General features: G+C 56.9%; 2 protein-coding genes across 2 annotated transcripts; one reads left to right on the top strand and one right to left on the bottom strand.

Moving 5' to 3' along the window:
* Positions 1-5605: 5605 nt before the first annotated feature.
* NUDT18 (nudix hydrolase 18) lies at positions 5606-8271 on the top strand. The gene is made up of 3 exons (XM_082843565.1): positions 5606-5844; positions 6777-6990; positions 7240-8271. The coding sequence occupies exons 1-3, from the start codon at positions 5683-5685 to the stop codon at positions 7833-7835; spliced, it is 972 nt and encodes a 323-aa protein (XP_082699691.1). The 5' UTR covers positions 5606-5682; the 3' UTR covers positions 7836-8271.
* A 2579-nt stretch (positions 8272-10850) lies between these two features.
* FHIP2B (FHF complex subunit HOOK interacting protein 2B) lies at positions 10851-24357 on the bottom strand. The gene is made up of 17 exons (XM_082842684.1): positions 24285-24357; positions 19728-19806; positions 17379-17551; positions 16613-16717; positions 16205-16327; positions 15760-15987; positions 15457-15653; positions 15036-15144; positions 14729-14805; positions 14179-14368; positions 13444-13589; positions 13226-13354; positions 12969-13059; positions 12623-12766; positions 12141-12281; positions 11827-11927; positions 10851-11592 (listed from the first exon to the last, which is right to left on the bottom strand). Exons 1-17 carry the CDS (start codon positions 24327-24329, stop codon positions 11454-11456), a joined length of 2217 nt encoding a protein of 738 aa, XP_082698810.1. The 5' UTR covers positions 24330-24357; the 3' UTR covers positions 10851-11453.
* Positions 24358-25624: the final 1267 nt, after the last annotated feature.

Below are 25624 nucleotides of genomic sequence, written 5' to 3'. Positions count from 1 at the left end.
TGGAGGGGCTGATATGGGCGAAGCCCCATCCCTGCACCCTCCTCTCGCCTCCTTCCTTCTTGATTTCCATTAAAGGCTGTTGTTTTGTGAATGCTGCAGTGTGGTTGGCCCTGCTCCTGTAGGCCACATGGACTGGGGAGGGAGGGGACACATGGAAATGGAGCAGGGTGGGAGGGGCTGAGGCTGTGGTGACGGGGACCTCAAACACCCCTGCCTGTTCTTCTTAGGGTGGGGGGCAGGGTCCCTCCCTCCCGCAGAGAAGCGGGTGGAGCCTTCCAAGGGGGCTGCCCTTGAGGATACTCCTGACAGCGACAACGGGCAAGGCAGAGGTCTGGGCCACAGCAGCAAGGCCATCTCCCTGTGTGGCACCAGAGATTCTGGAACCCTCGCTCTCCCCACGAACTCCAGGCTACCCCATCTCTCCTGTCTGACCTGACCTGGAGCTCCGGGAGTCTGGCCGGGTAGAGCCCCTGCCCAGCCTTCTGCCCTCGGTGCCCATGGCCAGCCCCATGCCCACTGGCCGGTCACCTGAGACAGCTGACAGCCCTCCCCCCACCCCAGGACCCTCTAGTGTGACTCCACCCACTCCCCTGCCCTTGTACATCTCACCACAACATCCTCCAAGTCGTGTTACAGTTGTTCCTGCAGTGGTTCAGGGAATGTTTTTTTATGAAATAAATTTTTTATTATAAATTTAATATACTTTCAGAACATTTAGAAACTAAGAAAAAGAAGCCTGTAGACCCACCTCCACTCACCTCCAATCCAACCACTATTAGTCTTCTGGTGTATTTCCTTTATTTAGTCTTTTCTCCAGGGATCTGTTTTACACATGGATGAATTGGGGTGCTTTGTACTGGGTTTCCTGTTTTTTTTTTCTAATTTATTTATTATTTAATTTATTTGTTTTTGGCTGTGTTGGGTCTTTGTTGCTGCGTGTGGGCTTTCTGTAGTTGCGGAGAGCGGGGGCTACTCTTCGTTGCGGTGCGCAGGCTTCTCATCGCGGTGGCTTCTCTTGTTGCGGAACACGGGCGCTAGAGCACAGGTTCAGTAGTCGTGGAGCACGAGCTTAGTTGCTCCGCGGCATGGGGGCTCTTCCCGGAACAGGGCTCGAACCCATGCCTCCTGCACTGGCAGGCGGATTCTTAACCACTGCGCCACCAGGGAAGCCATGCTGGGTTTCCTTCTGTAAAAGTGTATTGTGATCGGGCTTCCCTGGTGGCGCAGTGGTTGGGAGTCCATCTGCCGGTGCAGGAGACACGGGTTCGTGCCTCGGTCCGCGAGAATCCCACATGCCGCAGAGCGGCTGGGCCCGATGAGCCATGGCCGCTGAGCCTGCGCGTCCGGAGCCTGTGCTCCGCAGCAGGAGAGGCCACAACAGTGAGAGGACCGCGTACCGCCAAAAAAAAAAAAAAGTAATAATTTCCCGGGTTGCTATGTAACCTTTACTTTAAATGGCTGCGTATATTCCCTTAAGTGGCTTGACAGTGATTTCCATAAACATCTCTCATTTTTAAAAAAGTTAGGTTTCTTCATTGTTTACAAAGCTAGGTTATTTTCATTTTTTCCACGGGATAGGAAAAAAAGCAAAAAGAAAAAATTAAGGAACTACTGCACTTTATGTGCCAGGGATCTCACTGAATCCCTTATCACAACTTTGGGGTCGATATTACTTATTTCCATTTTACAGAAGAGGAAACAGGCAGGCCGGGGTTAAGTGTGTCACCCAAGGTCACACAGCAATTTTAGTGGCAGAACTGGGACTTGAACCAAGTTTCCTGACTTAAGCCGCCTCATTTACATTACAGTCTTCGTGTTTAATGGATTTTGCAGATGGGCTTGCTGTCCCCTCTGTCCTCCTCCTTCCGGTACATGCACTTCAGAGCTGATCACATTCCAAGTGGCACGGAGTGACCCATCCTTACCTACACTTCACCTTGTATAGCCGTGTCCTGATGTCACCCCAGAACCCCAAACACGGTGTCCTTCCTGTGGGAAGATGGCGATGGCCCCGGGACAGGCCCTCTCTCCCCTCCAGGCCTCTTTGAGGCCTCCCCTTTCATGGCAGGTCACAGCACCCTTGAGGGCATATTGGGTCTGGCTCCTAGTGAGCAGCAGGTGGACCAAATGTTTCAGAACTCGACCTGGGAATAAAACCGGTCCAGGTAGGGACTGACCCTGAGACAGCTTGGGGCACTTGGTGGCCCTCTTCCTCAAGGAGGTTCAGCAGGCCACCCCTCAGTCCAGCCCTGCACTTTGGGCCTCTGCTTCCCTGTATCCCACTGTCCACCTGCTCCAGCCCTGCTCACTGGCCCGGATATCACAGAGGCACAACCTCAGAGCTGGACGTGACCTCAGAGTGTGTATATCCAATGCTGCCTTTTTTTTTCTTATCAAGTACTTTTTTTTTTTTTTCGGTACGCGGGCCTCTCACTGTTGTGGCCTCTCCCGTTGCGGAGCACAGGCTCCGGATGTGCAGGCTCAGCGGCCATGACTCACAGGCCCAGCCGCTCCGCGGCATGTGGGATCTTCCCGGACCGGGGCACGAACCCGTGTCTCCTGCATCGGCAGGAGGACTCTTAACCACTGCGTCACCAGGGAAGCCCTCAAGTACATTTTTTAGACTTTTTTTTTTGGTCGTGCCATGCGGCTTGCAGGATCTTAGCTCCCTGACCAGGGACTGAATCAGGGACCTAGGCAGTGAGAGCACCGAGTCTTAATCACTGGATCGCTAGGGAAGTCCTATTTTTTTTTTTTTTTTAGACTTTTAATTTTGAAATGATTTGAGGTTTCCAGTTGAGTCACAAAGATACTCCAGAGAGTTCCCAGTTCCCCTTCATCCGTAACATCTTATAGAACTGTGGCACAATGATTGAAACGTAAGAAATTGATATGAACACTACCATTAGCTAAACGACAGATTTTATTGGGATTTCACCAGTTTTCTGTTTTAGGATCCACCCAACCACCTTACAGATGGCCTAGAGGGTAGATGTGGCTCCCACGAGGTCACTCAGCAAGCTAGTGGCAGGGCACAGGCTGAAGCCAGACCTCCTCCTCCCCGTACTCTGGGCTACTGTCCTCCTCACCCTTCCTGCTTTGTCCAGGGCCAGGACTGCTGTTCCCTAAATGACTTTAGCCTCACAGACACCCTTGCCCCACCCTGCCTGCCCGGCCTGTTTCCGAGGTTGCCTATGCTGCCTTCCTGTTCACATGCACGTGTGTCCACAGGCCCCAAAATGGCTGGCTCAGGCCTGGCTCCTGTGGGTGCTGGGAGCACTGCACCACGGGGCCAACCAGTTCAGCCACTTCCGTCCACTGTGCTGCTCAGCCACCCACACCCGCCAGTGCTCTGCCCTCTGTGGGAATGGAGGATGCAGAGCAAACCTGATGGAGACCTACCTTTGTTTCAGGTTCTGGAAGTTTCTATCTCAGCCCCCCCTCCCTCCCTTGGCTTTTCCAGTTCTGTCTTGGGGTCTCTCCTGACTCAGTCTGGTGTGTGCTCTGTCTCCCAACACCTTGAGAAAGTCTACTTTCTGTTGTCCCTCTCAGAACCTGCCAAGGCCTGGGTACACCCCCTCAAGGGCCTTCTGCCCGTGGGGCCCTTCACAGTTTACAATTGGTTTTCAAGTTTCTCATGTGCTCTTCATCACAGGGGTGACTAGGTCCACTTAACAGGAGAGGAGCGCTTTTCCCGGTGATAATGGGGGGAGTGGAGACACGGTCTGCTGCAGCCTTTGCTCTTCCGGTCAGTTAGGACATCTGGTATTTATCTTAGGCTGCCTCTGAGACTCTCAGAGCCCTGCCCAGACATGACCTTACTCTCTCTCAAATCATCCCTGGGAGGCAGAAAGGAGTCTGGGACTAACACTGTCCCCACTTCACAGATGGGAAAATCAAGGTCTAAACGCACACACGCACACGCACGCACGCACGCATGTATGTGCGGCAAATACATCGACAAGTTGCTCTGCAGTCCTGGGGGCCTGACTTCAGCCCTGTGAGTTCAGTTATTTGGGACGTGACAGGTCTTGGATAGGGGTAGGGGCAGCAGTGTTCACCAAGTGCCTCAAAAGATTGCGGGTCCCCTGGGGATACTCCACAGCCTAATCCAGCACCCTGCCTCCAGGGACCTTGCAGTAAGTTCAGTATGTGAGAAGGGCCTAAGGAGGCTGATCTGGTGTGGCTGGAATTCCCGAGAGTAAGGTCTAGTTCACGGTGGCCCTGTAGGCACATTTCATGAAAATGAGCCTTTGTGTGGTAGCAACAAGTGCTCCGGCCAGGAGGGCCCAGCCTGGAGGGTTGGTGGGCTGCCTGGTGGTGGTGACCCTCGCCAGACAGCCCACAGAGCTCCTCTCATGATGTCTCACCTTCCCGACAGCCCTGGGAAGGAAGAGCTGTTAGGAGCATACAGCATGAGCAAACAGGCCCACAACTTATTCAGGGTACAGAGCCAGCCAGGGAGCAGTGGCTGGGTATCCAGCTCCAAGTCCAGCACTTTGTCTGCTCCACCAAGCTACTGTTCCCCCAAAAGGGACATGCCCAAAGCCAGCAGGAGGGAAAGGGGAGCCCTCACTGGGGCTGAAGAGCTCAGACTTGGCTGATTTCAGCTTCATTCCAGCTGGCCCTGCCTTCCTGTCCTGAGAGGAGGTTAAAGGAAGCTCTGAGGAGGAAAGATCAGGCTGCAGGGGAAGCAGGAGCTCCCCAAATCAACCCACACACCATCTCTCAATATTCCAGGGCTCCGTTAACTGCGGGGGTGGGGGGCGGGGGACAACAAAGAGCAGGACCCGGCCCCTGCAGGGGAGTGGGCCGTGACCCTGCGAGGGAAATGCGGCAGGCAGGGCGCCGGGAGAATACTGAGGGCTGGGCAGGCTGATCTCTGCCCCAAATCCCGCCTTCCATCGCCAGGCACACCTTGAGCATCCCAGCTCTGCTCCCTCACTCCTCTGAGCGCCTGTAGCATCTCATGCCCAAACCAATCTTTTAGTCCTTGGCTTATAAATCAGTTGACTTTCCATTGTATGTCTATGTCCACGTCTCCAACTAGATCAATATCTCCTCCAAGGCAGGAGCTCGTGTCCTCCCTGCCACGTGACAGCCAAGTCCATTTTTAGTGAAGAAAGGTTATCTGGGAAGTGTCATTTCGGGCAAGGCCATGGTTTGTTTACGACAAAAGCTGGACAGTGGGTCCAAGCCTCGGGCCCGGGGACGTCCTCGGGCTTGTAACGTCACCGTCGCTGGCCGCTGCGGCGCTCCGCAGCCTGCGGGCAGGATGACATCATCGTCGGAACCGGTGCAGACAAGTGCGCGCGGGAGGAATTAGCTTGGCTGGCGGCTGGCTGCGCCGGGAAAGAGAGAGGAGAGACCGATAGAGAGGCAGAAGCGGGGCGGGGTCCGCACTGCCAGGGCGCGGTGCCCAGCCCTCTTACGGACTGTCCCCGCCCCTTTACGGACTGGCCCCGCCCCACCGTGACAGAAGCGAGCCAGCCAATCCGGGCAGGTCGTGGTGACGCGCAGCCTATCAGCGGCCAGGGCTCGCCGGGCGCTTCCGCTTTGCGAGCGCGTCTGGCCCGAGTTCGCAGGGGGAGGGTGTGAGGGCGACGCGTTCCACGGTCACCCAAGTTCATCCCACCCGGCTTGGCCGGTCTGCGGGGGGCCCGCCTTCTCCCTGGGGACCCGATGGCCTCGGGAGACCTGGCAGGGACACTGGCGGCCGTTCTGGGGGGCCGGGGGCTGCGCGTGCAGAACTATGACTCGGGGCCGGCCGGGGAGACGCCGGCGCAGGTGCGGCTGCGGAAGAACGTCTGCTACGTGGTGCTGGCCGTGTTCCTCAACGAGCAGGTGAGCGTCCGCCCGTCAGGCCCACCGACCAGGCCTCCCGGGCTCGCAGGCAGCCCCGGTGGGGACAGAGGACATACCGGCAACAGCCACCGCTTCCTGGTGTGTGGCTCTTCCCAGTTTTGCAAAGCACTCTCACAGTTACATCTGAGCCTTGTGCAGCCCAACCCTGCCATTGTCCCGATGTACAAAGAAAGAAACTAAGGCCCAGGAGCCTGCCTGTCCCATCCCTCTAGGCCTCAGTTCCTTGAGGCTCTCTTACGCCTCTTCCTTTCCCCAGAATCTAGCACAGTGCCCGCCGCGGAGTGGGCTCTCTTAAAGACCTGTGCAGTGCTTCAGAGACCTCCCCTGGGTCCCATGGGCAGTAACTGCACAACCTGCGCTTACACTCAGGCCTTCTGACCCCCTGTGTGATGCTCTTTTTGGTGCTGATCCCTGTACAAGTTGCTGTGACAACAGCTAGAAGGGGCCGGAGCCATAGGTAGGAGTTGTACGGGGTGAGGGTTTGGGGTGTGTTTCAAAGTCTAGACTCCAGTGTGAGGACTGGCCACAAGCAGTTTATAAAGCACAAGGGGAGGTGAGAGATATGCAGTGACTTATGCAGACATGAATCAGTGCAGGACACATGGCAGCCCTCGCTGGGAGGCCTAATGTCCAGCCCCTGAAGCAGCTCCCAGGAATCTTAGCCCCTTTCTGAAACGGAAACTTGAGTGCAAGGAAGGATGAATTGCGGAGGCAGCTGCAGTCCCCAGACACACAAGGGCCAGTCGTCTGGAGAGCGCAACAATTTCAGGGTGTCCCCCAGAATGTGGGTATTGAGCAGCTATAGCTGAGATTTGTTTTGGACCCAGGGCAAGCAAAGGCTGCTGGCTGTGCTGCTCCCCAGGAGCTCCCATCCCGGCTGTGGTGGGTGAGGATCCTTCCTCTCCCCTCAGGATGAGGTGCTACTGATCCAGGAGGCCAAGAAGGAGTGCCGTGGGTCGTGGTACCTTCCCGCGGGGAGAATGGAGCCCAGGGAGACCATTGTGGAGGCGCTGCAGCGGGAGGTGAAGGAGGAGGCCGGGCTGCAGTGTGAGCCTTTGACGTTGCTATCTGTGGAGGAGCGGGGCCCCTCCTGGATCCGCTTTGTGTTTCTCGCTCGCCCCACAGGTATGGCCCAGTGGATGGCAGTGTGGGCAGAGGGCAGTTGACACTGTTTCCCCAGCTTGTCCTCAGGTGAGATGAGCCCCTGTTCTGGCTGGTACAAACCTGGCATCTCCAGATTCCAGCCTGAGGACTTGACTCGGGGCCTCCCCTGGGTCAGGGCTAGATCCCTGGGTGGCCCTTTACTCTGCCGGGCCCAGCACTTCCCTCAACATAATACCTTTCCCCCTACCCTGTCACCTACATCACCCCCAGGTGGAATTCTCAAGACTCCCAAGGAGGCAGATGCGGAGTCCCTGCAGGCTGGCTGGTACCCACGAACCTCGCTGCCCACCCCGCTGCGAGCCCACGACATTCTGCATCTGATAGAGCTAGCCGCCCAGTATCGCCAGCGAGCCGGGCACCCTCTCCTTCTGCCCCAAGAGCTTCCCTGCAGTCTGGTCTGCCAGCGGCTCGTAGCCACCTTTACCAGTGTCCAGACAGTGTGGGTGTTGGTGGGCACAGTGGGGATGCCTCACTTGCCCATCACCGCCTGTGGCTTTGCCCCCATAGAGCAGAGGGGTGGCATCAAGATGGCCGTCCTGCGTCTGCTACAGGAGTGTCTGACCCTGCACCACTTGGCAGTGGAGACCAAGGGGTTGCTTGGACTGCAGCACCTGGGCAAAGACCAAGCCGATGGCATCTGCCTGAACGTGCTGGTGACAGTGGCTTTTCGGAATCCAGGTATCCAAAATGAGCCCCCGAAGGTTCGGGGCGAGAACTTCTTTTGGTGGAAGGTGGTGGAGGAAGACCTACAAAGCCAGCTCTTACAGAGGCTTCAGGAATCATCTGTTGTCCCAATCAACCGATAGGAGGCTGCGGTCAGTGGGCCAGGAGCTGGGTTCCCATGGGCAGTAATTGCACAACCTGCGCTTACACTCAGGCCGTCTGACCCCCTGTGTGATGGCATCTGTGCTTCAGAGGAGGCTTTGCCTCTGAGAGGCACAGGGGGTTGGTAGAGATCTTGTTGCATGGGGAGCAGGGCAGTTCTGGTTCCCAGGGAGACTTCCATCTCTTGTTGCCATGGAGCAGGTCCCTGCACTGCATCGGAAGGGACAGTGCCTTCAACCAAGCAAGGAGTCCAGAGCTCGAGGACCCAGTTACCCTGAGGGCACAATGAGGGCACGACTCCCTAAGGGGATGTGAGGACTTTCTGGACCTGAGGTGGCACCTCCTCATCGTTTTCCGTGCCCGCCTCAGTAAGGGCCTCATCCAGATTCTCAGGCACTTAGAACGTGGAAGGGGTGCTGGGGGAGGTCATTGCAAGGGAGTGGGTCCCTGGCTGAGTAAATAGGTGTTGTTTACTTTGCCTTCCCGCCTAAATGTCTCTGTGGGTTGGAAGTGAGCAGGAAAGGGGGGCTGCCATCAAGAGAAGCTCCTTCCCTCATCCCGCTGATACCACCCAGGCCTTCCCAGACAGCAGGCGACACTGCAGGTGACTGGCTGGCAGGCTTCCTTCGTCCACCACAGCCTGTCTTGGGCCCGCTGGGGCTCCTTCATCTGCCTGCCAGGTGGGATGTGACTACATCCCCTCCAAGGTTTGAGCAGGGAGAAGGCCGGGAGAAGCTTCAGGTGGGCGAGGAGCTGTGAGAGCTGCCCCTGCCTCTCTCCCCCAGTCTTTCTGCCTGAGCTTCTCCGACAGATCCCTCCCGACCTCGCTCTGCCCCCCAGGCTCCTGCCTCTGCCTTGGTACGACTCCAGCCCAAAGCCAGACCAAAAGCCTCTCTTCATTTCCCCTCAGCTCAGCTGAATCATGCCTCTGCCTTGGTACGACTCCAGCCCAAAGCCAGACCAAAACCCTCTCTTCATTTCCCCTCAGCTCAGCTGAATCATGGTAGAAATTATTTTTAGAAAGAATTTTACTAAAGTTTAAGGGAAAACCAAAGGAAATGAGGAAAATATTTCACGCTACTTACTGCTATACACTCACCACTAACATACAGGTTTTGTTCTGAGCAGGGAAATACTTGACTGGGTTTCCCTTCTGAAGTAACTCCACTCTGACACCGAAGGACCAGGATAACCTCAAAGCCCCCCTTCCCTGCCTCTCTGTGCTGCCATCTTGTTTTTCTGGCCTCTGGGGCTGTGGTAGGAATACTCTTGTTCCCTCTACAGACAGACGTTTTCCAAATGAGGGAGACAAACCCTTTCATTCTGGTTTCCCTTCTCTCACCGTCTGAGAGACCCGCCGGTCCACATCCACATTGAAAGACAGTGATCTTCCATTATTTAGCCTATAGTAGTTTTCAACCCTGGGTGCCCATTAGAATCACCTGGAGAGCTTTAAAAACAACTGTGGGCCCACCCTCAGAGACGTGATTAACTGGTGGAGGGCGGGATTGGAGCACTGGTATTTTTAAAGGCAACCCACAGGGGGATGCTTTTAAAAAGCAACGAGGCGAAAGCCACGGATCAGGCCTCACGCTGCATCTTCATCTTCCCTGCCTTGGAGTACTCTTGGGGACCCCCCCCTCAGAGGGTCGCCACACGCATACACTTAGGGACAAAATTTTTTAAAGTATCAGGCCCACTGTTCACCACTAAAGCAGTCATACCGCTCACAACATAAACACTAAAAAGGAGACTTGCATACAGATGCCTCAGGTGGCCCATTCCCCCGTGGCGTCTCCAGGGCTGCCGGCTCTCAGCTGTAGGCAAGCCACGCAAAAATAGTGCTGCTTGGCCGAGAGGCTGGCTCCTGGTAGGTGCCGGGGAACATCAGATCAGCACTGCCAGAGCCTGTCTCTGTTTACCACTCCCCCCTCCGGCCCCCCCCCAACACTGCCCCCGTACACCCCTGTGCTGGAAAAGGAATTTAATTCGCCTTCCTTAGGAAGATGGGCCTGAATCAGCAGTGGAGCCCTGGGCAGAAGGACACAAAGGGTGCAGAAGAACAGGCCAGCTGTGTCCACACAACCACACCATTTATTGCCGTGCTGTCTAGCAGGGGACACGGTGCGAATGCCCGAGTGCATTGGGGAGCGGAGCGTCTGACTCCCAGACGCTCAAACGTTTTCTGAATCGAAGAGTCCAGACCCAATTCGCCCGCTGAGCTCTGCTCCCCTGTCCCACACCAACGCCCACGTGTGCACAGACGCGTGCAGGCACGTGCACAGTGTCCTCCGGGGCAGCAGTTAAATCTTCCTCAGCTTGGAGGGATGCAGGAGAGGTAGAGGTCATTGAGTTTCCTCCTCTTTCACGTCACCTCTTGGCAACCTGTGGACGGCTTCTAGAAGCAGCATGGGCAGAAAAATGAAGCGAGTGGGGCTCTGGCCTGCTCCTCCTTGCCCAGGAGTGAAGCCAGCAACTGCAGTTTGCTGTGAGGTAATGGCTGGCGCCGCCTGGGTGCTCCTGCAGGTTGAGACAGATTCGGGCCGGGCGGGGTGGCGGCCCCAGCCGTGGAGGTCATGCAGGGAGAACCACACCATGACCGGCTGGCTGCCTGTGCCCCAGCCCCACTCCCCGGCCAGGCCTTGGGGTGGGGCCCACGGTCCGGTGGGCATCTTGGCCTCACCCGGACCCAGAGCTTCCAGCACCGCTGGGATTGAATTCCGTGGAGAACCCTGGCAGGATGCTAAGGGCAAGGCCTGGCCTCCCCTGGTCTCTGAGCCCCTCTGCCCAGGTGTCGTGGACCTGCCGAGACAAGTTCAGAAGGCGCCAGAGAGAAACCAGCTGGAGCTGGAGCCTGGCATCCAGCCCCCCGGGCTCCCCAGGCCCTCTCCCACTCTGGCTGCAGCTGCATCAAGCTTCTCATAAGCGGCTGCCCCCAGCTGGGTGCGGAGCATGCTTTGGGCATTTGCCATGAGGCTGTTGGCAATCGTGCAACAGTCCCCAGGAGGGCTGAGCGGGAAGAGGGGCTTCCGCTGCTGTCCACTGCCGCTTCCCCAAGGGTTAAGCCAAGAAGGCAGGAGAGGAAACGTCGAGTCTCGGCAGCATCTACGGTACTTGGTGTGGCAGAGACAGGGTCGTGCCCGCATCTCTCTGGCCTGTGGTCCTGACCAGCCTCAGAGCTATCAGCTCACTCCCCCTCGTGCCCCTGGAATGAGTCTCAGGTCTTGGCCTTTGCCACAGATGGCCCACAGAGACAGGTGACAGGCACAGGACACGTGAAGCTCTGGGTCTGGGGGCTCACCTGGCCATCACCCAGCCCCCCAGAGAAGGCCCCAAGGACACTATGCTGCCCAGAAATCCACCTCTTTTGCTACTTGGCTTCTGATACCTCGGAGACCCACTCCTTGAAACCCAGTCTGGTGGAGCCAACAGGCCAAGGTCGTCTTGAGTTAACCCGAGAGTGGAAGCCCAGACCTCCACCCAGGCGGAGGTCCCCGGGATGTGAAGGAGACGGAGCCAAGCTCCCACCCCGGGAGGACAGTGGTGGCGGCAGTGCCAGGCGGGACGCAGCTCTTGGGCAGAGGTGTCGTGTTCCTGGTTCAGACGTGCCCTTCCGGGGGTTCAGAGAGGCACAGGTGAGGACCATGTGGGGGGAACTTGACGAAAGCGATGGCAGCCAGCTCTTTGCAGAATTCCTCAAGGACTACCACGCCCTGGAGGAGGGTCTGGTGGTCCAGCCTGAAGGAGACAGCATGGCGGGGGTCACGGCTGGGAGGTGTGGGGAGCGTGCCAGCGTGGTATCCCAGTGTCTGTGAGGGATCACCCGGCGGCAGCCACCTCTGTCTGTGAGGAACCACAGGCCTCAGCAGCGGGCCCTCCTCTGTCCCCGGCCTGGCGCCTCCCCCACCCGGAAGCCCTAGATTTCCCACCCCAGGGCTCTTCCTTGGGCACCCGCTTCCCTCTGTTACTTACTGCTCCCCGGGGACCTGGCCCATCAGCTGCCTGCGCACCAGAAGCAGTTTGCCTGGGAACTGGGGCACCCTCTGAATTCTCTGCATCAAGTCCCCGATCACCTAGAGTGGGAAACAAGAGGGGACTGAGGAGGAGACCAGCGACACTGCCGCAGGGTCCCTTGCTCTGTCGCACCATGGGAGGGGGGTGGTACCAGTGCTTTCCCCTGGAGCTGGCAAGGGTGCCCACTCCTGCAGCCCCCAGCACCCCTGTCCTGTCCCCCTCCCTTCCTGTCCTCAGCATTGGCATGCTCCCTCTGGCCTGGGCATCCTTACCCTGACGAGCACAGAGAACAGGCTCCGGCAGCCAGGGGCCAGGTTGATGTAGGGATCCAGGAGGTACTCGTGGATAAGGGGGTGGGGGAAGAGGGCGAGCCGGGACAAGACTGAGGTCACTTGCAGGTTCAGGCTGTACGGCTGTGGGGAGCACGGTGGACAAGCAAGGGTTGGCACAGGCGGTGAGCACTTCTGCGCCCCCCACCCCCCAGCAAGGCGCCTGGCCAGTGTGAAAGCGCGCACGGGGGCTGGAGATGCATGTGATGTGTGTGTCATGGGTTCCCTGGGGCTGAGGACCAGGGCACGTCAGGGCATGTGGAGCAGAGGCGAGACGGGGCTTCCCGCCTGGGGAAAGGTGGGGCTTGAGGGGGGTCGTGGAGCCAGAGCAGAGAAGATGACTGGACCCCCACGGCTGGGCCCTGCTCTCCTGAAGGACTCCAGAGGCCCTCGCCCTGTGGCAGGGGCCCAGCCCTGTCGGGCACCTGTTCTAGAATCCGGGATATGCGGTCGAACAGCATTCGGAGGAAGTGACCCTCAAAGAAAGGCCGTTCGGGCTCATGGGGGTCCAGGGGTGGGGGAGCTGGTGGCCAGCCCCAGGGCGCCACTCGGGAGCTGCACTCCTGGAACTGAAACAGGAGGGGAGAGTTAAAAGAGTGGACCCAGCGGTCAGGAGGCACCAGCAGACAGAGGGAGCCACGCAGGCAGGCGGGGCTCGGGCACTTGGCCAGAGCTGGGAGCACCTCGGGCGGGAGATCGCAGAGGCAGAGCGTATTAACCCCACGCTCTGAGCGGTGAGAACTGGGCGCCGGCAGAGGCCTTGACACTCACCAGTCCGTAAGCATCATGGACGTACGTGTCATATCCGGTCTCCTCCAGGAAAGCCGAGGTCTTGGCTTCCTCAGGAACGAGGCAGAGGAAACTAAGAGACAGGACCCTAGGTGTGGAGGTGTCCCCGCCTGGGCCGCCCTGCTCTCCCCGCTCCACCTCCAGCCCCGAGGGAACACTCTCCCGGCTGCACCCCAGCAGGGCTGTGGCCAAAGACGGAACAAAACTCAGGTGGCTCAGACTTCCTGACCTGCTCCTACCTGTTGACAATCTCGGTCACGGCTGTTTTGCCATCGGGGTTGGTGACGGGGGCAGGGGGAGGCTTCATGGAGGGTTGAAAGCCAGAGTCAAGGAAGCCATCCGTGAAGTAGGGGTCTTCCTCCAGATCTCTGTGCCAGGGCAGACAAGCGAGGCACCAGTGAACGCAGGAACTGGTGTGGGGTGCTGAGGCCTCCCCGAGGCACTGGGTTTCACTTACAGGGTGTCCTCGTAGCTCTCGGGCTCGGGCGAGCCCCGGGCCACGTAAGGGCGGCCCTCGAGGTGGCACAGGATCAGGCTGTGGATGATCTGCTCGTGGGGCTTCTGGAGCAGCTCCTCGAACAGCCGCAGCGTGGCGATGCTGATCTGGGACAAGAAGCGGTCAGCAGGACACCCCTTCCCCGCCCCGGCCTCTAGGGGTGCCTGGGAAGTGCTCACCCGGGTAAGAGGAGTCCCCCTAGGAGGGGGTCACCTCCTCCAGCCGGGGGCTAAGGTGGCAGGTTTTAAGGGGAGCAGATGGGTGCTGGCCCAGGAACCGGAAGTCTGGCTGGTCCCTGTGCCATTACTAATTTGAGGTGTGGCATCAGGCAAGCCCACTGGCTCCGAGGAGCCTCAGTTTCCACGTCTAACAAACGGCCCGGAGCTGTCAGCTTCAAACAAGCCAAATGAATATAAAAGCATTTTGTAAGATAAAAAGTGGCATCACAAGTATGTGATCACAGAAAATTAACTGCCTGACAAAAGCAGTTTGGCTACCAATCACTGGGTCACTGCCTTTTTCTGCCTTTTTTCGGCTGGGGGCGGGGGCGGGGGTGGGGAGTTGGATTTCAATGGCCTTAAAGGTAGAACCACCTGGAAAGCTAATGCAAATGGGAAGAAGCTTCAGGAAGTCCCTTGGGCAGGGGTTGGGGGCCAGGGAGCGGTTAGAGAGGAGAGCCCGCCCGGCCCGCCTCACCTCATCAGAGAGGTGGTCACAGTGCCTGACGAGGTGGCCGCCCAGGGTGTGAGGGCTGTCCTCGGGGGCTGCAGGCTGCTGGTCCGTGCCCAGGAGGAAGGCCACGGCCTCCCGCAGCAGCGCAGGGGAGCGGAGCTGGCGCAGCATGGCGGTGAGCAGGGCGGTGGAGGTCAGGATGCTCTGTTCAGACCTACGGGCAGGGCGCGCTGAGCCAGGCGGGGCCCTTGAGACCAGAGTAGGGGCAGGGAGGGAAGGGGTGTAGGGGGCAGCACACTTTCCTGGTTCCCTTGCATTTTTGGCTGGTATTTCTCTGCTCACACCCCACCCCCTTCTGAGGTCCTAGAGTCCAAGGGTGGGAGGCCTTTGTTAGCCCACGTAGCTCTGAGCCACGAGTGTGTCAGGGGAACAGGCAAACATCAACTGACGGAGCCCACAGACTCCCATGACTCTGGACAAGGAGGTCCCTGGTCTCAAGCGCAGGAAGGGGCTTGGTGGGGTGGGTGGTTCGCCCAGACTATGGCTACGCCCAAGGGAACTGCACAGAACTTACACATGCAGGAGCTGGGGCTGCAGAATCTCCACAAATAACTTCTCAGCCACAGACTTTGCCAAGGCATCCGAGACCACCTGGGCGCCAAAGAACACTCTCAAACACATTTACCTCCGATCGGCAATTTTCCACTGAGAAACAGCTGTGTCCTTGCACAGAGCCTAACAACAGGTAGAGGGTCTCTGCTGACCCCGGGCCCCACCCAGCTCCCAAGAGACCCCCTGGGGCCTTGAGGGAGAGACACAAACAGAGCACCATGAAGCGGGGGACACCCAAGGAGAGCCCTGCCATCGCCCACCCCGCTCACCGTGTGTGCCTCTGTGATGAGGTGGTCGCAATAATCAAACCAGCCCAAAAAGGCAGCCAAGGTCTCCTTGCCGGGGAAGGAAGCCTCATCAGACGGGGCACTGGGTAACCTGAGGGAGAGCGAGGGAGGTTTGTGAGGCCTGCTTCAGCTATGTCCAGGAAGCTGGGCCCTTTTGCCCTCTGCCCTAGAACCTCTGTTGCGGGGGGTCAGTTCTACTGGGGGCTCTGAGGGCAGAAGCCAAAGTGATGCTTTCCTGGAAGGCGAGAAGGCCCTTGGGCATGGGCTGTGACCTCAGGAAGACGGTGGCCAGCAGGGGTCCCCATGCCCCCTGGAAAACAAGAAGAGCCGCTACCGGGAACATGACGGGCAGGGCTTCTAGCCACTGAAGATGCAGCCCAGCCTTCCCTGGCCGAGCGCCTACCTCCAGCTGATGCCCTCTAAAGTGGCAATGTCTGCGGGGTCCAGGAAGCTGGGCAGGGACTGGTACAGCTGGCAGAGGTGCTCGACGATGGCAGGGCAACAAGGGCTGCTCTGCACCAGGTAGGTGGCAGCTGCCTGGGAAGCCACGCTTACCAGGAGCAGCAGGTTCTCCTGGGCCTTCAGGGCCACCCGACCTCTCTAGGGGATAAGGGTACGACTTCAGTGACGTGCGGCGGATCCCCCAAGTGCCCTCCCAGCAACTCGCCCTCCCCATCCCTGCTCCCTGCGTCTCGGCAGCCGGCACCTTGCTCTTGCACAAGCCAATCAGCGAGGTGATGAGGGTGCTCTCCCCAGGGCCTCCATCTGGCTCCTCGGTCTCAGCAGGCAGCTGGGTGCTCAAGGCCCGGGCCCCCCGGGCACCCCTGTCAGGAGCTTTGCTGTGGGGCTGCTCCTCGTTCTTGACGCCGGCTGCCTCTCTCGGCAGGGCGGTGGCTTCTCTGGATGCCTCCTTCCTACCGACGGTCTTTCTACCCTGCAAGAGAGGCTGCGTGAGGCCAGGCTGTGGTGCAGACCACGCCCCATGATGGCCCCTTGGGAATATGGGGTGGGCGGCTTCAGCGTGGAGCTGGAGGGGAAGCTGCCTGAGTGCCTCCCCGGTTCCTGCTCCATCCTCCTGCTTCTTCAGAAGGGCCACGGGGGATTGCCCTGGGGTCTGGGCCCTCCCGCTCCTGTTCCCCAGAGGCGCTCACTTCTAGAATATAGGTGAGCAGGGCTGGATCCTGCTGGATCTTGGAGCAGAGGACAGTGGTGAACTGCACCTCCTCCTTTTCTGTGAGGGATCCAGGAACTGTCCCACCAAGTTGGAGAAGTTTCTGGAAGCGGAGCAGGACAGAGACAGAGGGGAATGGGGTGGCAGGGAAGAGAAGGAAGAATGGGGCGGCAGAAAAAAAAAACCCGTGCACGACTGTGGGTTCAGACTCAAACCTGCGGCACGGGTCCTGATGGAGAAGCTGGATTTGGGGTCTTTCTTAGAGTCTCAGAGGGTGTTTTTGTCGAGAAAGGTCCGGTGCTTTGGGACTGGCCTAGGAGCACCCCCTAGCTTTTCTTGAAAGCATAGGCCTCACCCCCAGACGCCCCTTAGCTTCTGGGCCCCTCACCTGCACAGGCCTGTGGACGCTGAGGTAATGCAGGAGGGGATGCTGCACCTGGGCCAGAACCTTGCTGAAGAACTGGAGCACCTGCTGCCGCATGCCTGGCGGGTACTGCGGGTCGGGGGAGAGTGCCTGTCAGTCAGGCGGCGAGGCCACGCCCCCGCCCAGACCGCTCCTCCCCTCACTGCGCGGAGGGGCCTTCTCCGCCAGCCTCCCTCCCTCACGCTTGGAAACTGGCCTCCTCTAGGCTGCCAAGCCCGCTTCCTGCTTTTTTCCTTTTTGGCCGCACATGCGGGATCTTAGTTGCGACCACGGATCCAACCGTGCCCCCTGCATCAGGAGCGCGTAGTCTTAACCACTGGACCGCCAGGGAAGTCCCGCCCCCTTCCTGCTTTATTTTCGTCCATAACCTTGTCCTTACTGAACATACTATACGTGGGCTCCTTTGATTATTCTGCCTCTCCCCACTAGAGTTTTCGCCTGTTTCAATCACTGCCGGGTCCCCAGTGCCCAGGACACAGACTGGCACACGGCTGGTCCTCAGTGCATCTTTGATGAACGAACGCGGACTGAACGAAAGGAAACATGTCCTTAACCCCGACGACAGCGAGAACACGCCACCAAAGCAAATAAACAAGGGCCCGAAGCCTCGGGGTGTTCTGAGACAGCCTCAGTGCCCCGCCCCCAGTGTGGGCACCGGGAGGAGCACAGGTAGACCTGCCGGACACCGGCTCAGGTGGAAAGCTCCAGAGGCACCCGGGGTCCTGCCCACCTCGGCCTTGCCCAGCGTGCACAGGGTCTCCAGGATCTTGTGCTGCAGTAGGTACTCCAGACACGGCCCCGCCTCACCGGCCGCCGCCTGCTGCTTCTCCTCATACACCAAGATGTCCAGCATCTGCTTCAGCCGCCAGGGAATATCTGTTTTCTTGGCCGGGGTGTTTTCATCTAATCAAGATTCAGCAAACAAAGTGAATGGGGTGAAGAGACGCACTCTGGCTGGATGGGGTCAAGCCCACAGGGCCTAGGGGGTGGAGGGAGGTGGAGGCCAACTTGGAGCAGGCCAGGTTAACACTTTTTGTCAAAGACCAGAGAAAAGGGAAGTTTACAGTTGATGCCTCTCTAGTTAAAAAGACAAAAGACCTCCTAGATGAAGCCCAGGATACAGCCCTCTGACAGCATGTGTGCAGGCCCCAGCACTTTATGAGAGCAAAGCAGCAGCATTTTTTCTCTGAACCCTGGGGCCTACAGAAGGACACCTGCTAGGGCTTCAGGCCTGCTCTGGGCCTGAGTGGAAAGCTGTGGGCTCAGGGGTCTCTGTTATACTATTTAGAAGCCATCTTCGATCAGCTTCCAAACAGATAACCTCCTGGGGCCTGTTTATGTCTCTTTTATACTCAAGGAAGGCAATACTCTATTTTTTTTACAAAGCAAAAAAAAAAAAAAGAAAATCCATGCATGACCATGGGTTCAGCCTCAAACTCACTGCACAGTGCCCAGGTCCTAATGGAGAAGCTGATTAGTGGGGTTTTCTTAGTCAGTCTCAGAGGGTAGAGTACTTTTATAAAGAAAGTTTTGGTACTTTGGGACTGGCCTTGGGGCACCCCCTAGCTTTTCTTGAAAGCATTGGCTTTTAAGCAGGGCAGCTCACCTCGCCCGCCCCTGCATCTCCGGTCCAGGGACCAGTCTGGAAATTAACGGATTGGGCCCAGGTGAAGCCCCAGGTGGACCCAAGGCAGTTCTAGATCTTCTCCTAGTCTCTGGTAGCTTGGGGCTCCCTGTCAAGAGATCTTCAGTCTAAAAGCTGCAAACTTCCAGATGTAAAATAAGTTCTGGGGATGTAATGTACAGTATGGTGACTACAGTTAATAATACTTTACTGTAGGTTTAAAAGTTGCTAACAGAGAAGATCTTAAAAGTTCTCATCATAAGAAAAAAAAATGTAGCTATGTGTGGTGACAGATGTTAATTAGACTTACTGTGGGGATCATTTCTCCGTATCTCCATGTACTGAATGAGTATATTCAATTGATTACAGCAGTTATATTGGCTTGGCCAAAAAGTTCGTTCGGGTTTTCCGTCAGATGCTACAAAAACCCAAACGAACTTTTTGGCCAACCTAATGTGTCCATTATATCTCAGCTTAAAAAAACAAAAGGGATCTTCAGTCTAAAGCAATCGTTCTTAACTGGGGGTGATCCTGCCCCTGCTCACCGGGATATCTGGCAATGTTTGGAGAGCTATTTATGGTTATCACAATGGGGAAGGAAGGGGTGCTACTGGTATTTAGTGGGTAGAGGTCAGAGTTGCTGCTAAACATACACTGTATCCCCCCCAGCCCCCTACAACAAAGAATGATCCAGTCCAGGTGTCACCAGTGCCAAGACTGAGGAACCTGGTCTAACAGAACGCTCAGAGGGTCCCTCAGAGTGTCCAAAGGCCACTTTTAATTTCTTGGGTTGGCTCAGGCTGGAGAAAAAGCCTTTAGGAAAGGTGCAGGCTGGAATCAAACCCCAGTCTGAACTCCAGGCGGTGGAAGGCTAGGGATGCAGGAAAGGTTACCTGGCAACCAGTGCATCTCCACCAATCCCAGCATACTGACTACAAAGCAGCCAATGAGACGCTGCCCCCTCGGTGAGTGATCCTGATGGGCCCAGATGACCCAAGGCTTTGGCTTTTTAGAGTGTCGGCTTGGGGAGAAGGACCAGGTGTGCTACATGCCTTGCCAGGTCTCTACAAGAGAAATGCCCTGTAAGTTGGCTCACGGAAAAGAGGAATTTATTCCATTTCTTTTCTTTAATCAGTAAGCCCTAGGCACAGGGCCCAGGCACTTGGAGACTGAAGGCCTGGACATTCTGCCCAACTGGAAGCTGGGGGCAAGTGGCATTCAACCTCTGGGCTGCAGAGTCAGGCCAGTGAGACCTCAGCCTCCCTGTCCCCACTCCTACCTCACACAGGTCCCCTCCCAGAAGGTCAGGGTGGGGCAGCCCCCACTCTGAACTCGTGAGCAGCGGATGTCACCTTCCTCAGGACACCTGCATCTCTGAGCTGCAGGGTGACTCCACCCACACCTTCCTCCCTGCTCCCTCCAGGGATCCCTGCACGGAAGGAGACCAGGCCCCACCTGTACTTTCAATGTAGTAGTTCGTGATGCCCTTCCAGTGTTCCACGAAGGCCTCCAGCAGGTCAATGCTGGGCTCTCGCTGTGGAGAGAGCAGACACAACCTAAGTGGTCGCCGCACTCATCAGAAAGGACATTCCAGGGCTTCCCTGGTGGTGCAGTGGTTGAGAGTCCGCCTGCTGATGCAGGGGACATGGGTTCGTGCCCCGGTCCGGGAAGATCCCACATGCCGCGGAGTTGCTGGGCCCGTGAGCCATGGGAGCCTGCGCGTCCGGAGCCTGTGCTCCGCAACGGGAGAGGCCACAACAGTGAGAGGCCCGCGTACCGCAAAAAAAAAAGAAAGGACATTCCACCGTCTGCTAAGTGTCGGACGTGTGCTAGGCCCTGGACGAGGCACCGTGATCGTGGGTTCTCAAATTGAACAGTTAAGCATTTTCTCCAGGACATTTGCACATTGTCTCTGTATCTGCCAACCATCTCCTGGTTCCTTTCCTTAGACCTCCTTCCCCTCCTGGAAATGCTGTGACATGAGCACATGTCATGATTCTATATCCCCTGTCCCAGAGCAGCTAAGACTGATGGTAGGGGAAACAGACACAGAAACAGATCATTTCTATATATCGTGGTTATGCTACAACAGAGGTACACAGAGGGAAACAGGAGAGCACCACCAAAACAAAATCAAAATGATACAGATGGAAAATGTGGCAAAGACAAAGCTTTCAGGTCCCTCTTGGTCTGAGAGTCTGAAAATCCGGGTTGAAGGCCACGACAGCTCAGTTCAGCCAGATGGATAACGTTAGCGGAATATTAAGAAAGTACCTTACTTATAATGTGCTGCATCTTTTGTCCACGGCTACAGGCCATGCACCCCTAGCTCCTCTCCGCTCTGCTCCTGTCCACATCTCCTCTGACTCCTTCGATCGCCCCAGGGGGAATTCTGATCTGCTGTGAGCACCCCCCGAACCTCTCCGCTTTCCCAAAGTGCTCTCTCCATTTCCACGCCCCAGCTGGAACTAACCTTGAACTGGTAACAACCAGTTCCCCTAAAAACTTCTCCAAAAAAGCACATTTCTTCTCTTTTCTTGCAGGGTAAATTTTCGCTGGAGAAAAACGCATAGTCCCTACCTATATCCCGACCTCTTAGTCTTTGCTCCGGCCACTCCTCTGTCCAGGAGGCCCCGTAGTCCCCTATACCTGTCTAGGTCCTAGCAGTCCCCAGTGAGGTCCAGCTCAGGGGCACCACCTCCACAAAGCCATCTCTGCGGTCCCCAGTTGCATCTCTAAATTCACGCTTTACTGCACCACAGGACGGGGTGTCTCCTCCTTCCATAACTCACTCAGTAGGTATCTGTTGAGTGCCTACCACGTACAAGGCACCACGCCTGATGTTACAAGCCATACAAGGCTGTCTAAGAGCCAGTCCTCCAGAAACATGCCATGGAGGAGAAGAGAATATAAAACACGCTGAATAACTCAACTACTGAAGTAGTGTGAGAACACAGGAGAGGTGGAGAATGACCTTCGGGCGAAGAGGGGTCACTTCCAACAAGTGGAACAAAGAGGCTTTACTGAGGTCGTGCGGGAACTAAAACCTGAAGAGCTGGGTCTGATTTCAACAATTAGAGAAACAGGAGAGACATTTCCTGCAGAAGGAACTTTGCAAAGCATGTCGGGGCCAAGGATGGATTGATGAGTGTGTGGGGCCTTGAATTTCTTGGCCAAACCAAGAAGTCTGATTTTATTTTTAATTTTTTAACTTTTTTATTATTTTGCAGGCTGCCGGGTGCAGGTCAGTGACATCGGAACTGTGTGAGGAAGAGTCATCCGGCAGGTGTGTAGGAGACAGACACAGGATGAATGCTTAGCAGACCATTATGACAAGAGGAGGAAGCAATCACACTGAATCAGAGGCCTTGAAGTATTCCCCCGGCCTTGGCGGCCCAGGCAGTCTTGTCTTCTCTCAAAGTTCGCTGTGGGGACCACGACTCTTACAGGAGTGGCACCTCGCACAGTCGTTCCAAACACACCATCCATGTGGAGTGACTGCATCTTATCACATTCTACGTGATGCTATTATTGTTGAGTGAGCAGTCATCTCTCCGGGAGACTGTGAGCTCCCTGGGGGCCAGGGTTCTGTTTCTGCCTGCCCCTAAAGGGCTCTGCACAGAGTGATTACTCATTGATATTTACTAAATAGCTCAGCAAACTCCTTCAGCCCCTTCCATAGTTCCTTGTCTCTGTGAAAGCCCTCTGACCACGCTACAGTCATCGCATAAGCCTGTGATGGGGTCTCATCTAGCCTTAAAATTCATTTATAGTCTCCTAAAGCCTTAAGCTGGACTTAACTCGAAAAACAACAATCCAGGGGCTTCCCTGGTGGCACAGTGGTTAAGAATCCACCTGCCAATGCAGGGGACACGGGTAAGAGCCCTGGCCCAGGAAGATCCCACATGCTGCGGAGCAACTAAGCCCGTGTGCCACAACTACTGAGCCTGTGCTCTAGAGCCCGTGAGCCACAACTACTGAAACCCGTGTGCCACAACTACTGAAGCCCACATGCCTAGAGCTGGTCCTCCGCAACGAGAGAAGCCACCACAATGAGAAGCATGTGCACCGCCAATGAAGAATAGCCCCCGCTCGCCACAACTAGAGAAAAACAGCACGCAACAACAAAGACCCAACGCAGCCAAAAATAAAAAAATAAATTAAAAAAAAAATCCAGCAAGAAAAGGAGAAACAGGAGAACAAAGGTTAGCCAAAACAGACCGTTAGAGCTAAGAAAGCAGGGAGGCAATCTTTACCTGAGTCTGTTATTAGCTACTGTAACTCCAGCCCAAGGAAACTGCACCAAATGATTAATTTTTAAGATAATATTATATTTACAAATAACACTAAAGATTGCTATTCTATTTTGTCAGAAGAGGGCAGGAAGGAGCACTCTTCCTCCTTAACTAGGAGTCAAGCAACTTGCTGGGGGTTTTAACCCGGTGACCCAGCCCTGGGAAGACCTATGCTCAAGCTTGGGGGTGGGAGGGAGAGGGGTCCCCATCTCTCCTGATGGTCGCACGGGGCCAGCCAAATTTCCAGGGCGTCATCTATATGTTGTATACTGAGGGGCCTAAGATCACCTGCCTAAAAATATCCCCCTTGACCAGCAATACTCCTGCAGCCACTGACACTGAAATTTCCACATAGGAAGCATTAGAAATTCACTTCTCAGGGCTAGGGTCCTGTCTATCCAGTCCACCCACCTTGTGTATGGAGCTTTTCCAGAGAGGTATGAAGGAGTGTCAGATTACTTTCTAAAATGACAGTTATTTTGATTGGGGATGGGGAGGAAGGGAGGAGAGATCATTTTGGAACCCCCTCCTGAGGCGGGATGGCCGGAGCCTCCTGAACACCGGCTAGGGCAGGGCTGGGGCGGGTGGGAGAGGAGGAAGAGCTGAAGCTTTTCACTTTCTTCACAAGTCTGCTTAAGGCTGAGACTGTTCTCACTCATTAACAAGCTCTGATTTGGTGTGCGTGTTGGGGAGGAAGGGGATGCAACCCAAGGGTGTTTCTCCTGAGAACATGTGATACACTCAACTGATCAGTTAGGGGGAGGGTTTATACTGTGAGACAAAAGAACTGTTAACTTTACAGGCAGAATCTTGGCAGGGTTGCTTTAACTGGAGGGCATCCCGCCTACCCTATCTAAACGGCACTTTTATCTCGCTCAATGAAGAGAACAGCCGCCGTGGGCGCCTCTCACCAGCCTTCAACCCCAACAGAAAATGGCAGAAACACACACTCCTCGTCCCCGCTGGCCGCCCCAGGCCGCACCGCAGCTGGCCTCTCCTGACTCAAGGTCAGTGGGGCTCGGGCTGGCCTGGTGTTGAGACAGTATTCTGGAAACCGCGCTTGTACCCTGCAGACGGCTGTTTCCTGGGCCAGGCGACCCCCTCCCCGCCCCCCCGCCCCCCGACTGTATCTGTACCCTTCCTGGGGACTTGGCCAGTCCGGAGCCTGCACTTCCCAAGCCCAAGGTGAGAGGGCAGAGTGCGCCTGAGTGTGGTCTTGGAGGCGGCCGAGGGCTCGGAACCAGGGTAAGGGGCAGCTATTTTTTAAGGCCGGGTGACCAGGGAGGGAGGAGCGTGGGGGAGGAGGAAGGCACCCAAGCTGGGGGAGGGGCCTTGGGGGGAATTTTGGGAAGAAACTATTGGGTGACTAGGGATCACTCGGCACAGAGGAGTTTGGGAATTGGAAGAGACTCGGGGAGCAGGAGAAATAAACAGGAAGCAATCCGGGGAGAAGGGTTAGGGGCCAGAGCGACCTGGAGAGGAGCTGGGAACACGCGCGATTCGGAAAGAAGCCACTGGAAGCGGGGAGCGCTCCGCGGGAGGGGCGCGGCGGGGGAGCGAGGAGGCCCGAGAAGGGGCACCACGGCCCGGGTGGGGGGGTCCCTTCCTGGAGGCGGCCCGCGCCCTCCGCCCGCCCGCGTGCCGGCCGGCTCCTCCCCCGGCCCCGCGCCCGCCCTTCCGGCCCAGGCCCCGCGCGCCCCAGCGTCCCCGGCCTCACCGCCCCCATGGCCTCCTGCAGCAGCGCCCCGAGCCGGCTCAGCATGACGGCGGCCCGGCTCCCGGTTCCCGGGCGGCGGCGGCGGCGGAGCTCTCGGGCGCAGGCGGCGACCCGGAGGCGCGGCGAGGGAGGCGGGGCCCCGGCCGCCCCGCCCCGCCCCGCCGCCCCCGCCCGGCCTAGCTTGGGGTCGGAGAAGAGGCCGGCAGCCGACGTGGCCGGGCCGGGCAGCAAGGAAGGGTGCCGGGGTCGGGGGCGCCGGCAGCCGGGGCAGCGGAGGGGCAGGGTCAAGTCCGCCGGGGCCTCTTGGTGAACCAGGAGGCAGCGAGCGAACTACCCTTAGAGAAGGGCGAGTGGAACCAGACAGGTTTTTCCCATGAGGGATGAGAAGGTTTGTGGGTTCTGGAAGTCTCTAGACTTTCCTCGTGGGACCCCATAATGCCTTAGCCTCCCATCATGTGACGTCGAGGATCAGCAGAAATACATTTTGAACAGCTGACTGCCATGTGCTCAGGAAGAATTTCTTTCCATTCCTGGGGGAATGGGGGCGTGGAGCGGGGAGATGGGGAATGGGCTTTGAATGGCAGAGCTGGCTGCTAGAAAGCCCCCTCCCTAAGGTCCCAGCTTTTGACATTCCGGGAAACCCCGCTCTGGTTGAGGGTTCTGCCTGTGTAATTCTTGGCCATAAGTTTCCCAGTGTGTCCCCCCCAGCAAACACACACACACACACACACACACACACACACACACACGAGACACACCTGTTTCTTTCCTTGATACGTCTAGAAGGGCAAAACGGGGCCAGCGTGACTTCTTTCCCCCAGCCCTGTCCAGCACAGTAGCCACTGGCCACTCGTGGCTATGGAGCTGAAACGGGCTAGTCCTAATTAACATGTGCTGAAGACATGGCAGACAAAGGAAAGAATGTAAAATAGTCACTAATGATGTTTTATGTTGATTACAAGTTGAAACGTAATCTATTAGATAAATCGAGTTAACCAAATATATTATAAAAATTATTTCACCGGTTGCTTGTTAATTTAGGTGGATACAGTGCTGGTCCAGAGGTCCTGCAGAGGAAGTCACACTGGCCTCGTTTTGCCCTTCTAGATGCATGAAGGAGAGAAACAGAAGGTGGTCTCCGGTGTCGGGGACACACTCCCTGCTCCCCATCTCCCTGCTCCCATCTCCCACCTCTACCCCCCAGGAATGGAAAGAGATTCTTCCTGAGGATAGGGCTGACATCTGTTCAAAATGTGTTCCTGCTGACCCCTGACACCATCTGATGAGAGGGTGAGGCACCAGGGGTCCCACGAGGGAAGGTGGGTAGCCCCTGTCACAGA

The sequence above is a fragment of the Leucopleurus acutus genome (genome assembly GCF_964270905.1).
Source record: "Leucopleurus acutus genome assembly, chromosome: 7".
Classification (NCBI taxonomy): domain Eukaryota; kingdom Metazoa; phylum Chordata; class Mammalia; order Artiodactyla; family Delphinidae; genus Leucopleurus; species Leucopleurus acutus.
This window is presented reverse-complemented; position numbering and strand designations above follow the sequence as displayed.

Bases quoted from the DNA above. Each gene is read 5' to 3' on its own strand.
- NUDT18 (XM_082843565.1), top strand. From the start codon at position 5,683: ATGGCCTCGGGAGACCTGGCAGGGACACTGGCGGCCGTTCTGGGGGGC. The intron at 5,845-6,776 runs GTGAGCGTCCGC...CTCTCCCCTCAG, and splicing joins CCGTGTTCCTCAACGAGCAG to GATGAGGTGCTACTGATCCA. The intron at 6,991-7,239 runs GTATGGCCCAGT...CATCACCCCCAG, and splicing joins GTTTCTCGCTCGCCCCACAG to GTGGAATTCTCAAGACTCCC.
- FHIP2B (XM_082842684.1), bottom strand. From the start codon at position 24,329: ATGCTGAGCCGGCTCGGGGCGCTGCTGCAGGAGGCCATGGGGGCG. The intron at 13,590-14,178 runs GTGAGGCGGGCC...TTCTTGTCCCAG, and splicing joins GTGACCACCTCTCTGATGAG to ATCAGCATCGCCACGCTGCG. The intron at 12,282-12,622 runs GTGCCCGACAGG...TGCTCCCCACAG, and splicing joins TATCCCGGATTCTAGAACAG to CCGTACAGCCTGAACCTGCA.